This window comes from Colletotrichum aenigma, assembly GCF_013390185.1.
Source record: "Colletotrichum aenigma strain Cg56 chromosome Unknown KSG_Cg56_contig29, whole genome shotgun sequence".
In the NCBI taxonomy this organism is placed as follows: Eukaryota; Fungi; Ascomycota; class Sordariomycetes; order Glomerellales; family Glomerellaceae; genus Colletotrichum; species Colletotrichum aenigma.
The window spans coordinates 1-14,711 of record NW_023500935.1 but is presented as its reverse complement, the minus strand read 5'-3'; the positions used below and the strand labels follow the sequence as shown (position 1 = coordinate 14,711).

The 14,711-nt window shown below is 52.2% G+C and overlaps 1 protein-coding gene across 1 annotated transcript; it reads right to left on the bottom strand.

The window, feature by feature from the left end:
• Window positions 1–3,305: 3,305 nt before the first annotated feature.
• On the bottom strand, window positions 3,306–4,682 carry CGCA056_v015091 (uncharacterized protein; the record flags this gene model as incomplete). The annotated part of the gene is made up of 1 exon (XM_037330332.1): window positions 3,306–4,682. The coding sequence occupies one exon, from the start codon at window positions 4,680–4,682 to the stop codon at window positions 3,306–3,308; it is 1,377 nt and encodes a 458-aa protein (XP_037171278.1).
• Between the last annotated feature and the right edge of the window lie 10,029 nt (window positions 4,683–14,711).

The window sequence follows — 14,711 nt, the reverse complement described above, 5'->3', positions numbered from 1 at the left end:
GACTCCCAAAGTGAGGTGGATAGTGCTGAGGGGACGCACAGCGGACGCGGGATGCTGATATTGTCCGCACTAGTAATGTATGACTTAAGAGCGCTCAACTCCGCAGACAGCCCAGGCCGCGACAATCGGGTGACCAGTGGAATACAGAGAAAGTGTGTGGGCTTCATAGTGAGAGTCTATTGTTATAAGCACCTCAATATAAGTAACAGGACGGGCCATGTGAGTCTGGACTTATCCTCTTTTTCACTGACCATTACCTATCTGAAAAAGCGATGCTGGTTTGGTGTCCCCTCCCGGCAATTTTTATGTTATCATTTAGGTGGGTAATTATTCCGTTAGACCATCCGCCTCGCGGGATGTCCGGATCGACCAAGGCCCACCGACCCACCCGCGCGCAACACACAAACGCGAGCGCAAGCTGGCTCCCAGCCTGACTAGAACCCCAACCCTTGAGCACTATTTCGGGGTGTCCCCTCTCTTACTTGCCCCCTCCCAATCCTCTTCATGCTGATGTAATATTGAATCTCTCATCAAGCTGTGCACCGTTCGTCCTGGGGGGAAGCGGTCTCGGTCTGCCTGTGCTGATGACGTCGCTAACGTCAACCCCGTATCCTCAACCTCGCTAGAGGACTATTACGGCCTCAAATCAAGCCGTAGAATGGAGCGCGCTGCGGAGTGGACTGCGTTTCTTTTCGCCAGGTTGGGACTCGTCCACTTTGTTAAGAGACGCAAGGACGGGAAACGAGGTGTTTAGCATCGCAATCACCAACGGACGGCAGCACACAGCCTAATGTGCTAACCGAGGTCTATCTGTAAGCTAGCCCAGGGTCTAGCCTTGGAATCGCCTAGTGCAGGCTGCGACGGATGGCGAGGCTTATAGATGCTACCTTATTACCTTCACAATGAATACATTGACCTGCTGCAGTTACCACCTTGCGAACGCTCTGAGGACTGGCATGCAGTCCCCCCGGCTGAGTCGGCCAACAAGGCGGGCAAGCTCCACGCGGAACCGACGGTAGCCTTGAATCTCATAGCCAGATCACAAGCATCCCTGTAGCGGGATATCATGATTCGTCCCGATGGGTGTCAGATGACGGACGCTGAGTGGACTCTCGCTGAGGCAGGCCGGATTAGATGTGAGGCCATATGACAGATCTCTCCCGCCTTTGGAAAATCTCTCGCTTCCTGGAGGGAGATACTGGAAATTGATCAGCAGTCCCTCGTAGCTATACATGTGCCTCCCTTTCCACCACCTGCCCACGCTGGCCTGAGTAACAACACATTAGGGCATATCCTGTAAGAAGAGTGGCCCCGGCACTATCTTGAATAGAGGGCTCGTGCGGCGGCACTTCGAGATAGGGGATCAGAACAGGAAACTAACGTGAAGGTGAGAATATATCAACATTTGCGATTACACAGTTCCTCGGAGACGGCGTGGTCGGCCAGGAGGCAGGAGGTTCTTAGGTCACAAGTCCAACACATAATAGATGGAATAGCCAGAGCACAGAGCTTCCCGAGTACCTTAAAGCCCCCGTAAATGAAGAGGCGCATCACGAGATCTACTAGCTACATCACGAGGGTCGTCCGTGCCCCGACCTCGTCTTTATAACATACGGTAACGTACGTATGCTTACGCGACTCCTAAAATAATAAAGTAGTGATGGCGACAGTTCCAAACTGCTTTATCCTCCCGGCTTACAGGGCGTATGGTGGGTGGGCCACGACGCACTATGCTAAGCTATACCAGTGGGCGGCCTCGGCCATATCTCTCTGCTGCGCGGCGTTGCAGCCTCTTATTCCCGCTGCATATTGACTTCTACCTTGGCTAAGATACTAGGGTGGTCCGTCGTGCCTGCAAAACGTCCATCAACCTCGTCCTGCTATCTCAGTTCTTTGGGATAAGCTATACCTAAGGTATATAGTCCGTATCTTCCAGTAGCCGGCGAGAGGCCGACCCTAGGAGTACTACGCAGTATCCCACTGCTAGCTTATGGATAACTTGAAGTTGTCGCTGCTTTCACGGAGGGCTGGAGTCCTGGACCCGGCTACGGTTTGACGCCACTTGCCGCTATCTTTATGAGTACAGCTGATCCGTGGCCCTTTGAAGTCAATGAGTGAAGCCTCAGTGGGCAGATTGTTCATATGCGACTGAACTCGTGTGAAGCCCTGATTTCACCACCCCGTTTTAGAACCTAGCGGCGGGATGCAAGAGAATTAGCCCCCTATAATGCTCCTGAACACTAGAGTGGCTTAAAGATGAAACTTCGGACTACCTAGCTCATTTGTGCGGCAACCGGCCTAGGCGTTGTGTTGTGGTATGACGTTTTAGCCCTGACGGGATGCTGCTGCTGCTTCTGTAGTCAAAGGCATAAGTGACTACCTATAGCTGTTGAACATCGTGTCTAGCTTTAACGGTCCTTGGTACAACAGTCAGTGTACTCTTCTAGGCCTGCCTACTAGTAATAAGGCATCTAGTGTAATTTGTATGTGAGCGTGGGGCTCTTCTTAGTTCAACTATATACACTATACATTTAGCTGTTTTTCCGACAGCAGAAACAAGGCCTGTAGATAATTGCAGTCACTGCTACTGGCCTTGATGGTCGGAAAGGGGTTATGCGCCAGCCTGCTAACTATAGGCAAAGGCACCACCTCCATTTGTTGTGTTATGTTATGTTGGGTAGCTTAATGTTGTCCCTTACCTATAGTGTCAGCGCTATGGCAGCAACATCCCACTTCCTATATGATTGCCTACTACGGCCTAGGGGGTTAGTTTAAGGCCTATATGCATTTGCAATATGCATTTGCAAAAGGCGAGATGGCAAGAACATACTGCATGCTGAGACAGTGTCAGCTGCTGCTTTAAGGTGTGAGGAGATGCTTGAGAAAGGCAAAGAGCAAAAGAGACCAAAGAAAAACATGGTTAGATTAGCCTATCTATGCACTTCTCCGTCCGTTGTGGAAACAGACTATTATGAACACTGAGAAACGTCATATGCTTCCCTGCCCTGTCCAAGGTATCGTTAGACGTTCTTAGTCATGGGATCAGTGGTGAGATGAGGGTGCTCTAGCTGATGTTAGACGTACACAGGCTGGTGGGTAACTACTACATATGCGTTTGGGTCTTTGGGCTCCTAATAGCTTCTTTGATGATTCTTGAGACTACGTAGTGATCTCAGTCGCAGCTAAGCTACTATCAACCAGATATTCCACCCGAGGCACCAGTCACCTTACCATAAGTAAAGGCTTCTTGACTTGTATAATATGTCTGTAGTCCTCCGTCCTTTCACCTCCTTTAGCCTCCGTAACTATGACCTCAGCTCAACAGTGACGTGAACACTAGTAGCAGCCCCGACTGATGTCAGCCTGTCTCTTAACTCTTCAGCCCGTGATGTCTCACCGGCTGTCCAAACCTCGACCTTGAGCTGCCTTAAGCTTGACGGCCTAGCCTCCAGGTACTCTGTGATTTTAGCTTCGAGTGTGTGCCACCTTGGGGCGCTTGGGTCGTCCGCCTCCCACTTGACGTCGTCCCATCGGGAGTGCCACCAGAAGAACATTTCGTTAGTGACTGTAACACACTCGATGCTAGCGGGGAGCACGTCGGCGAGCCTTGCCGAGTTATCTGTTCTCCACCCAAGTAGTACCGGTAGCGAGATAGTGATGCGCTTAAGCTGAGAGAACCCCCTGAGTGACGCCAGCGTGCCCCGAATACCCCACGGCCCTTGCTCGCCGCAGTCGATAGCTGTGGATGTCCAGAGAATCACGCTGAAGGAGAGCTCCTGTAGCGAGTGCTTCAGGGTTTCGAGCGATGTGCGCAGCGCGTCCAAGTCAAGCCACGACCGGGCGTATTCGGCATCGATAACATGCTCCCAGCGGAGAACCTCCAGGTCTGGGCATGCTCGCACAAGTCGGTCCAGACTTGCTTCAGTCAGCTGGGCCTTGCTCATGACCAATTCTTTAAGCTGCGTCGCGGAGACGGGGCCTGCCCCGGCGGGCCATGAAACCAACCGTCCACCGTCCTCAACGCGGTGCATCTCGAGGGTGCGGACCTGCGGGAGGTAAAACAGGGGTAGCACAGTGTCTGCGCTGACGTAAAAGCCGAACTCCGCGGCGGGGTCATCGTCCGGGTATGGTACAACGACCCTGGCCGTCCTGACGTGTGCGAAGGCCATGGTGCCGGCCGAAAGCATCTCCCGGCAGAGGAGGGAGATGACGGGGTCTCCTAGTGCTAGAGATGCGGTTTGCTCGTCATCCTCTTCATCTTCGACCCGGTCAAAGGTCCGGATCTCGAGGGTCTCCAGAGCAGGCAGGCGCGACAGCAAGACGGCCAAAGCAGCGACGGCTCCTGCCGGCTGCGTTGTGCCCACCTCTTCGTATCCAGAAGCAACGGAGTCCGCGTGTAGCGGCAGCATCGCCCCTGTGGCATGCGGCACGGGCTCGGCCACCTGCCCCAACGTCGAACGCTGCATCGCCGTCTCCGCCTCCAAGCGCTCTGACGCCCGCGAACAGCACACAGTAGCATGGCGGACCGCGTTCAGACGTGCTGGGCTGCTCAGTAACGGGCGGATGTCCCTGATGATGGCGATGGGTGGGGACGATGAGAATGGCGAGCTGACCAGGCGCACCTCCGATCGGCCCCTGTCCCATATGAGAGAGCCTGGGAGCGTTGGCAAATCGTCGACCATTTCGAAGACAGGCGAAGGTCGTCTTGGGCCCAAGGGTCTGGAGAAGGGAAAACGTCCTGATCCACACTGGTCCTCTGCGATGGGCCGTGTGTTGATGTGTGGAATTATCGCCAATCCGCTGTTGTCACTAGAACGACACGTGTCCTGGTTGCTGTTACGCTTAGTCCCGTATGATGCCCGACAATTATGCGGATGCAGCATACCTATACGCGCAGGATGACTGATAATAAAGCGTGCAGCGGAGGATCTCGTAGCGCGACAGGAGGCAGGTCGACGGGATATGCGATTGTTGATCATAGACTCCTTGCCTATTGCCACTCTGTAGGAAACTGGCCGCGTCGCGCGCAAGCAGGGCTAGATATGGCCGAACCTGGAGAGCCAGGACGCTCTGGAGGGCGCTTTAAAAATAGCCTGTTGCGGATGCATGCTTCAGAGACCCCGGGACCACGAGTCAGGCAATGCGCGAACCGGGAACAGCGTGTGCCTGCCCAGCAATTGGCCCATGCCGTTTGGCCTCAAGGTCTAGGCCTCAGCGCCGGCGACGTCCGAACCATTGAGAAGTCCGAGCGTCACCAGGGGTCCCGACCCCCTATCGGCTGGAATTGGAATCGTGGGACATCATAGCATTCTACAGCAGTTGCCGGGGGGGGGGGGGGGGGGGGGGGGGGGGGGGGGGGGGGGGGGGGGGGGGGGGGGGGGGGGGGGGGGGGGGGGGGGGGGGGGGGGGGGGGGGGGGGGGGGGGGGGGGGGGGGGGGGGGGGGGGGGGGGGGGGGGGGGGGGGGGGGGGGGGGGGGGGGGGGGGGGGGGGGGGGGGGGGGGGGGGGGGGGGGGGGGGGGGGGGGGGGGGGGGGGGGGGGGGGGGGGGGGGGGAACAGCAATGGATATCATCACAAATGTCTCGGGGGATAAGAGGAAAGAGAAAGAAGAGGAAGAAAATTTATACATACACAAATATAAATGAGTCCTACTGAAATCCGCCCCCCTTATAAGGTACACATGAACTGCCACCTATTATAGTTGGTTACAGATTCGCTTAACAATTGAGCAGGCTGACCTCTAGCACCTCGTCACCTGCCATCACTAGAACCTGGCGATAACTACGCGATGGAGACCACATCATAAGATTCACTGAGCTACCTTAGGCCGGGTCGTTCACCAGGTGTTCCGTGGCTTATAACTTAAAACATAAGCCTAAGGTACGTAGCCTAGAGAGCAACACGTAGCGTGCAGGACACACAGGCCGGAATACCGGGACGGAAATGAAGACATAGTTAGTCAAGTCGTCGCAGATATAACATCACCGCGCCCTCTGCATCATCCACACACCGTATGAGTTAGCAGATAATACTGGTGTTATTAATATAAGGTATACGTCGACCGGGGCCGTAATCGATCCGTTGCGTGACCGAACAGGGCCGGAGGCGGAGCAGGATGTGTAGTAGAGGCGGAGCTGCTTGAAAAGTATTACACCCCGTAGCTAAGTATGCCTCTAGCCCTAATTCTTGACAGTCTAGGTTAGGGTTTAGTGAAAGACAGATTGGGAGATTAAAGGCTTGGACCTATTCGGAACGGGGATCTGTTTCTCCTATTCAGCTCCCAGCTTCAGTCTCTGCCACAAGCAGTGGGGGGACGGTCACATTTCAGTCTCCTCCGCGTATTTACTAGAAACCACACACTGCCGAGACGGGAAGACAGCAAATCACATCAGAGCCCTATGTTATCTATTTTAGGTATATCTAAGAAGGTCGCAAACGCAGCTATAGTGCTTAAACGTAACAGAGACATTGCACTCCAACGGGGAATCGCACGGATAGCATCTTGTTAGTATATTCGAAGTTCTCTCTCGGAGTTGTCCCTGAGAATGGCGATAGTCAGTCCCATGACGTGTCTTATCAGCTAGGTACTTGGCTATAGGGGCGATTAAGGACTAGATAATACCTAGACAAGGGTTCGCTGTATGTAACGCGACTACAAGTAGCAGAACCAGTGATATTATCTACAACCAATAGACGTATGATGTTCGATCAATTTCATTTAGATACTAGAATAGCAGACTAGGAATGTCAGTCGACTTAACGGACCATGCTTACTGTAACACCCTACAACCAAGGCTTTATACTGTCCTCCACGTACATAATCCGCCCGTATAGAAACGGCCTCACCTTGCAGAGAGGCCTGCAGAGAGCAGCGTTCAGTGGCCTCTAGAAGGGCGAGCACGTCAGCTGGGTGGCTTTAGGGAGCTTAAGAAAGAACGAAGCCAGGACGTAGAGGTGCCGACACGTCGTTAAAGGAACCTCAACAGTCCAGAAGTTCCGAGTCGGTATTAATAATTAGAAACCAGCTTCCTCTAGAGAGGCCCTATAAGGCCGGTTTGGCAGCAACGCATGATGCCGCTGTTGTATATCTCACTAAAGCTACTTCTCATCATTCTAAGCTGTCTCAGGGGCCGGTGGCCATACCCGGCGCCATATACTCGCTTAGTCGAATCCGGATGCCGTATAAAATGTCAAAGGGTGGGCTGCTGTTCGTGCTTCTCTCGTCGAAAGAAGAGACAGTGTCAGGGATGATATCGTCTTCCGTAGCAGGTAGCTTTCCGTTCAAGCTTGTTCTTACCATGCAGTTGAATCCGGTCCTCCCGCCCAAGTTTGAATTCATACAGCGATCTCCACTGCGGATGATCCTTCGACTGCGGATACATCTGTCAGGGACCTAGCATCTGTCCCTAGTGGACTAGTATAACTAAACTGGTACCATCCGTTCCCACGCCCAACGTCCTTTCGAGACGTAACCCCACATACTATTCGTCGGCTCCATAGGCTTAGGCTAAGCTGAATCACTCAAGGGTGAGTCTGTGTGCAAGAAGAACCATAAGACGCTTAAGGCTGTGTGTTACGGTCAGCTATCCGACAGTAGGGTCTGCTAACAGAAGTTGGGGATTGACACGTTATAACAGTACACTGGGTCGTGGTCTGAGTCGTAGGTCGTAGGCTGTAGTAGATCAGGTCTTCAGAGGCTAAGGTGATCAGTCTTAGGTTCAACAAGTAATTCGCAGTGAAGGTAAGCTGAGAGTATCCGTGAGGATGTATACAAAGTTGATTGCTGAAGAGCTATGGAAGTCGGACCATGAGCCAGGCTCAGGTTATACTATATACAAGTTCTGAACAGTACCCTTTGTCCTATCACTGATCCCTCACTAGGTACTAGTGAGCGCTCACTGACTGCTGGTGAGCGCTCAGTAATTCCAACTGAGCGCTCAGTGATCCACACTGCCTGCTCAGTCTTATCTTATCATCACGTGACTTGTACCATAGTTCTTCCGTCTCCGAGTGAGTCCCTGCTGTTCCCGTGATCCTGCAGTACAAATGTCCTGTCCTAGCCGCCTGATGACCTGGTGGGTCATGCAGCTGTTATCCTTGTTTACGGGTCGTAACACTGTGTTAGGTATGTTCTATAGAGGAGAATGATTGCAACGAGGTGAGGACCAAGAGCGGTATAGGGGTGAGAGTTGACTGTCAAATGAGGGACTGTATCGAGTTTCGTCGAAATTCCATCATAATACCGAGTACTGTATACAACTAACATCGCTTGGGTGCTGTCATCCGATTTTGATTGCTCTCTAAAAGCGGGGGGGGGGGGGGGGGCGGCGGCCGCACACGGATCTCATGCATTCAGCCGAACCACACACGTAACCAGGAACTCTTTGTTGCTCACAATCATACCCAGTACAACCTTTTACTGACCTCAATAGATGGTCTTCTTGGTGTGTTTAGAAGACTGCTACTTCTCAGGTAGTGGGGAAAAGTGTGCAGGTGATTATGTTAGGGTGACTATAGCGGTAGATTCGGTGAAGACGGCTGTGTCGCAGCAGTAAAGGCGAAAAGTATTGCGCTGACCTGGGTTGCATGACACCTTCTGGGGAAGAGACCTTTTTTTCTTTCTTTCCCTTTATCACAGGCGTTGCTGCCGCTTCTATCGCAGGCGAGTTTGACGTCCCCTGCTACGCAGGTTTAGAGTTCAAGCGAATATGACAAGAAAGGTGGAATGGATACTTATTGGCCCTTCGTCGTGGTTTGCTGGGCCTGGAGATCGAAAGGTGCGAGCTCACACATACACTATAACAAAGAGGTCTTTTAAGTATGCAGAAGGCCAGCTGTCCCAACACAAACGACATGGCAGTGCTTTGGATTTCATGCTTGTAGCAACATACTAGGAAGCTGGCATAAGACAACAACCATTTACAGTAGCTATGCGAACAAGCGTGTAATCCAAGATTGCCCCTAGGATAGGAGAACCCCATTCTTGGACTCTGTTCATGTGTGGTTTTGGCTAGGAATATCATGCTAGAAAGGTTTACTAATTAGTAAGCCATCTGCGATAGCTAATCATAGTAGTGGTAACCAAAGCACGGAGTGAGTGCCGTATTACAGATGGTACTGCAATGGCTGCAGGCCCGACCAAACTCCACTACTATGAGGCGGTCCCCGCGGTCTTCGCGGCCTCGCCTACCCGTAAGGTCACCGGACAACACAGGCGGACAATATACCGACCGAAACCGAGGCCTACTAGATAGGTGCGTGGCCTAAGATCGACGCTCGACCCACTACAAAGGTAAGCAGAGCTAGAATCAAGCCTCGAGACTCCGTTACTCATCAGTGAAGAACTCTCTGACGTCTCCAATGCCAATCATCCTTCCGAGGAGGACAGTTAATGAGGGAAAATACAAGGCCCCTTATCGCTAAGCCATGAGCTAGAACCGTGCGACTAGCAGCAGCATGACAAGGGGCGAGAAGCCCCGCCTATAAGTAATGCAGCCGCCACGACGACGGTCCTCTGTGCTGCCCGACGGCATGTGGAGATTGGATCCGTCAAGTACGGAGACACCCGCAGTCACGCGCCCACGGATGCGCCGGGCACTCGGATAGTGCCTGTGCCATTGTACTGGTGGACTCGATATTCATGATGGCCCCCTTACCATGTACAAGTCGGCGCAGCTAGATGCAGAGCCTCAGCCCTTTTGGTTGCTTGCTCGTCCTTGTTGCCGAGCCTGGCCTTCACCAACGTCCCCTATTACGCTCCATAGAATGGAGACTACAGCAGGGCATCCGAACAGGGGTCGTTTGTGTGCCCATTTGCCCTAGAGATAGTGCTGATCGGCGAGGTGTCGTTGTCTTGACTATTCTGTGGGAAAGTTGTTACGGTCAGCTATCCGACAGTAGGGTCTGCTAACAGAAGCTGGGGATTGATACGTTCTAACAGTACACTGGGTCGTGGTCGTAGGTCGTAGTTCGTAGGCTGTAGTAGATCGATTCTTCAGAGGCCAAGGTGATCAGTCTTAGACTCAACAAGTGATTCGCAGTGAAGGTAAGCTGAGAGTATCCGTGAGGATGAATACTAAGTTGATTGCTGAAGAGCTATGGAAGTCTGACCATGAGCCAGGCTCAGGGTCATTATATACAAGTCTAGTTCTGAACATGTTCCTTTGTACCTTGGGTCGATCTGGATCATTTCGATCCAGAATGATCGTTTGGCCCCCAAGTCGTGTTGGATCATATTGATCCAATATGATCGTTATCTTATCATCACGTGATTTGGACCATAGTTCTTCCGTTACCGAGTGAGTTCCTGTTGTTCCCGTGATCCTGCAGTACAAATGTCCTGTCCTAGCCGCCCGACGCCCAAGTGGGTCGGTCAACTGTTATCCATGCATAACGGGTCGTAACAAAAGTCTTGCGCACAGCACGTTTTATAACAATCTCGCTGCAGCCTGCTGGTCGCTAATGACCACGGTCCTCTCGAGTCATGGATACGAGAGATACGAGAGTGATCTCCGGACTTCGCATCCGCTGGCTTTGCGTCATGGTCACAACATCAACTTGAGGTGGCGGACTCTAGCTACACAAAACCACCACTATAGCCACCACGAATACCATGCCGATACAGAGAATGAAAGTCCAATCGCGAGGAGGGAGGAAGATATACCTATGGCTGTGACTCATGTTAACTTGGGATGAGTGGGCGACCAACAAGAACAGAGGGAGAGGATCACCACCTGCGACGGAAGGCTGGGTCTAGGTTTGGACTGTGCGGATGAGACTTTCCTACTAATTTCAATTCGATTCCACAATGTCTGGCTGCTTCTGTGGTCATTCCAGCTGCCGTTCTCGTCTCAATTGATACACTACGGCTAGAACAGAGGTCAATGCCCCAGTAAGATTAGCACTCCCAACCTAATCGAAAGGAAAAGAAGAAGAAAAAAAAGAAAAGAAAAAAAGTAAAGACAAAAACCGGCTAGGAGGGGCACTGTCAGACTGGGTGGCCGGCCTGGCCCAACTGGCAAAAAAGCCAGATCCACTCGCTTTAAACCATCCTTATCCCTGCCCATCTACCACCCCCTAGCGCGCTTCACAGCAAGGGAACTTTTGACCGCTGTTTCGGTTCCGACGGTACTGGCCGGGGGGCCACATCGGTCCATGTCAAATTGAAGACAGGCCCGGAAACCAAGCACTAATATCCGTCATATAGTGCTATTCGTCCAACCTTTTTATCACTTGTTGAACCCAGGCCAGTTTGGGCTTGCCAGTCGCTGCGCCTCTCCTTGTTCTCTACGAGCAACACTCTAGGGCAAACTTCCTCATCTCTTTTCGTTGGCAACTTTTGACAGACATTGGTAAAGCGTTCTTGTGTTTATGGCTTATACGGCGTCCGGTGCCAACCACCCATCCGCTAATAAACTCATCGTATATTTCCAGCCTGCTCACGGACTCCTCCGAGCCACTTCGTCTTATCCTGTTTATGAATCGCGTCGTTACACTTGTTCAGTCCCCGATAGCCTTCACGAAAGCCCGCAGCTACCTTATTCGTCACACGGCATCTGCATCCTGCTGTTGCCGACGTAGGAGCAAGAACGACCCATACTCAAGACGATGGCCCCATATACTTGGCCTGAAGCCAACAGTTCACGGCAAACTATGATGGTGTCGCCTGCGCAGAGACTAGGTGATGGGCAGTTGATCAAGCACCTGGTCGATAGATACGGCATGAACGCATTAAAGAGCCTGGTCCAGGAGTCGATTGCTTCTCCAGTGCCGGCTGAACGCAACGCAGCTCCCGATGAAGCGTCAAGTATTTATACTGCGATGTCATCCACGGGATCAGCCGACTTTGGCCTATGGGAATCCGAAAGAGTACGCTATTCTCCCCTCCAATCCTCTACTGCCGGGGTGGCAGTGCCAAAGGGCTCTCGGGACGGTTCGAAGCCCACGAGCAGACACATCCAAGGTGGGGACCTTTCCGTTGCCACCTGCACCTCGGCAACGCGGCGGGCTGGACGTATTCGGGTGAAGCAGCGGGTGCCGGAACCGCCGACAGTGGGGACGTCATCCGCTGATCTAAAGAAATTGAAGCGGAATGGGTATTTTGTGTGTGGATTGTGCGGGGAGGAAGGTATCATCAAGACCTGCGCAAGGAAGAGCGACCTCAAACGACATATCGAAGACTTTCACTACAACGACGCTCAGTGGTTCTGCCGCCACTATGGCTGTCATATGGTGTTTGATTCACAGGGCGTCTACAAGGTACACTTGAAACAGGTCCACTGCGATTCTCTTGTGTCCGTAGACGTAGCCAAGGTCAAACTCTGCCCGCAGGTGGTATTTGCCTGCGGCTTTGACGGCTGCTTGCAAGTGTTTGAGGCCCCGGAGTACACCAACGCCAGCCCGACCTTCAAAAAATACGTCCGTCATGTGGCCGAGCACTTTGAGCAAGGCGCCAGTCGTGGCGGATGGTCGTACTCTACAAGGATGGGCAATCTGCTCCGTCAGAGCCAGGTGCAGCTCACCTGGAACGAGTGGACACAGAGCGAAGCATTAAGAACATCTCTCAAGTGGACCCCTCAGACGTCCAACATCTTGCGGAAGAGATTAGAATGCCGGCACATTGGCGACATTAAGCTGCTCGTTCAGTACGCCTTTCTTCTAGGCACTGATCCCGACAGCATCAGCAGATTTCGCGAGGACTTCGTCACACCCGTCGCCAGTACGTGCAGGATGCATATGACCGGCCAGACACCTATGCAACAAGTTATAGAGTCCGGCGAACTGGCCGAGGAGTCCTTTTTAAAAGTCTCTAACGTGCCGCACCTTCAGACCACATCCGCAGCCTCTCGAGCAATGCCAACACAAGCGCAGTCGGGATGGCCTCCTCATCCCCATCAACAAGCGTACTATGAGTTTCAGGCGTTGAATGCTATGGCCAGTCCGGATCCAACAATAGCTGTATCCCTGATGTATCATCCCCATCAGGGCAACATGTACGATGGCCAACAGTCTACGCGCAGATCCATTCACGATGGAACGTTAAGGTATCATTGACCAGAGCACGGTCAGGTCGGTAAACGCCAGGATGCACACGTCAACATCCTCTCTTCTACTTAGTTCCCCCCTCCTCCGGCCCCCCTCCCTGTTTCTAATAGTGGCTCTTGTATCACTGCATTGAGAAACCCACGTCATCAGACACCCATGCTAGACATTCTCTGTCTAGCTAACTCGTTCATAAGCCGGATTTGCAGTTGGTTCCCCGGCCTCCCCTGCGGCGTGTAAAGAGGTGTTATACAATGCTCAAGGCCAAGTGTCGAGGATAACCTGCTGCTTGCATAACGGCACCGTCTTAATTATGAGTTCACTGTTCGAGACCTAACTATTGCAGCCGTCCTACGAGGTGCATTTTCCGCCTATGATTGGTGATGAAGTTGCCCTACATAAACTAGAACGTGTTGTTTTGACACCAGGACAGCGCGCCTGATGTAGCAGGCTGATGACCGACATAGTCAAGCGATGGCTGGACTGGCCCTATGGGAGCCTGCTAGTAAGTTTGTAGGTGTGTTTTCTGCTGGAGAGTAGGCCGACCGTTGAAGCTCGGTAGCGGGCACAAAGTGACGTCCAGTCTTCTAGTGTATTTCCTAATTACCCAGTATACTCTTCCATAGGAGTTTCGTATATAAGCATCCAGTACCCGTAGCTAACCCTTGTATTCCCCTCCTGAGATCATACTAACTTTAGGAAGAAGAAAAAGCCAGATGCGAGCAAGCGAGCCGGCAGTGCAGCTAACTGTAGCGCAGAGCAAAGGCTTCCGTGATGATGTCTCTGACCCAACCATTCCCTGCTCCGTGCTATATAGGTACTTGGTTGATACTGACAGCTACACTTATGCTCTCACTGGAAGATCCAGTTACTTTACCCAATCAAATCACGTCTTGATACTGCTACAAACGCTTCGCTCAATACTATTGCGATAGCACGAGTGTCTATTTGCTGGGGATTTTGTTCTTGTTACTGCCTTAACCCCTTAGTAGTAGCTAGCTAGCAGTGTAACTAAGAGGGCCCTGCTAGGCTGCTGGGCTACCGAAAGAACGAGGTAGGACCGTAGGAGGCTGCAATCAGCGGCTCCCGTCGCTAGAACCCCCGCTAATTAGTGCGCGGACAGCAGAGACACCTAATCCTAGTTGGAAATAGTACTACAGAGTATATTAGGGGGCCCGTCTGTCGCAAGCGCTAACCAATTCAAACGAAACCCACTCCGGACACAGGCTTGATCACTTCCATATAGCCGAGGATTGCATGGAGCTACGATGCCGGTCCTTCAGGGGTAAGACCCATGTTTCGCTCGGTCTCGGTCACGAACACCTCCTTGCAAAGGGAAAAAGAACATATACCTCCTCAGGGTTTCCAAATATTAGCGCCATCCTATACTAGCCTTCTTTAGCAGGAATATTCATCATTTTTAGAGGTCTTAACAGGGCCTTATGGGGGCAAAAATACAACACATCTTTTTCTGGAGATTCTTTGAGCCCAGGTCCAGAGAAAGTCCAGAAAACGATATGTCGCCCTCCCCCTAGATTTCTGTGAAGGTAACATACCCCAGTACTAACTAGGCGTTTCTACCGACGCAGAAGTGACGCGCTAACATCTTGAATCCCTGGGGAGGTATGGAAACAAAGGGAGAAAAAAAGAAAAAAAAAAAAAGAAAAAAAA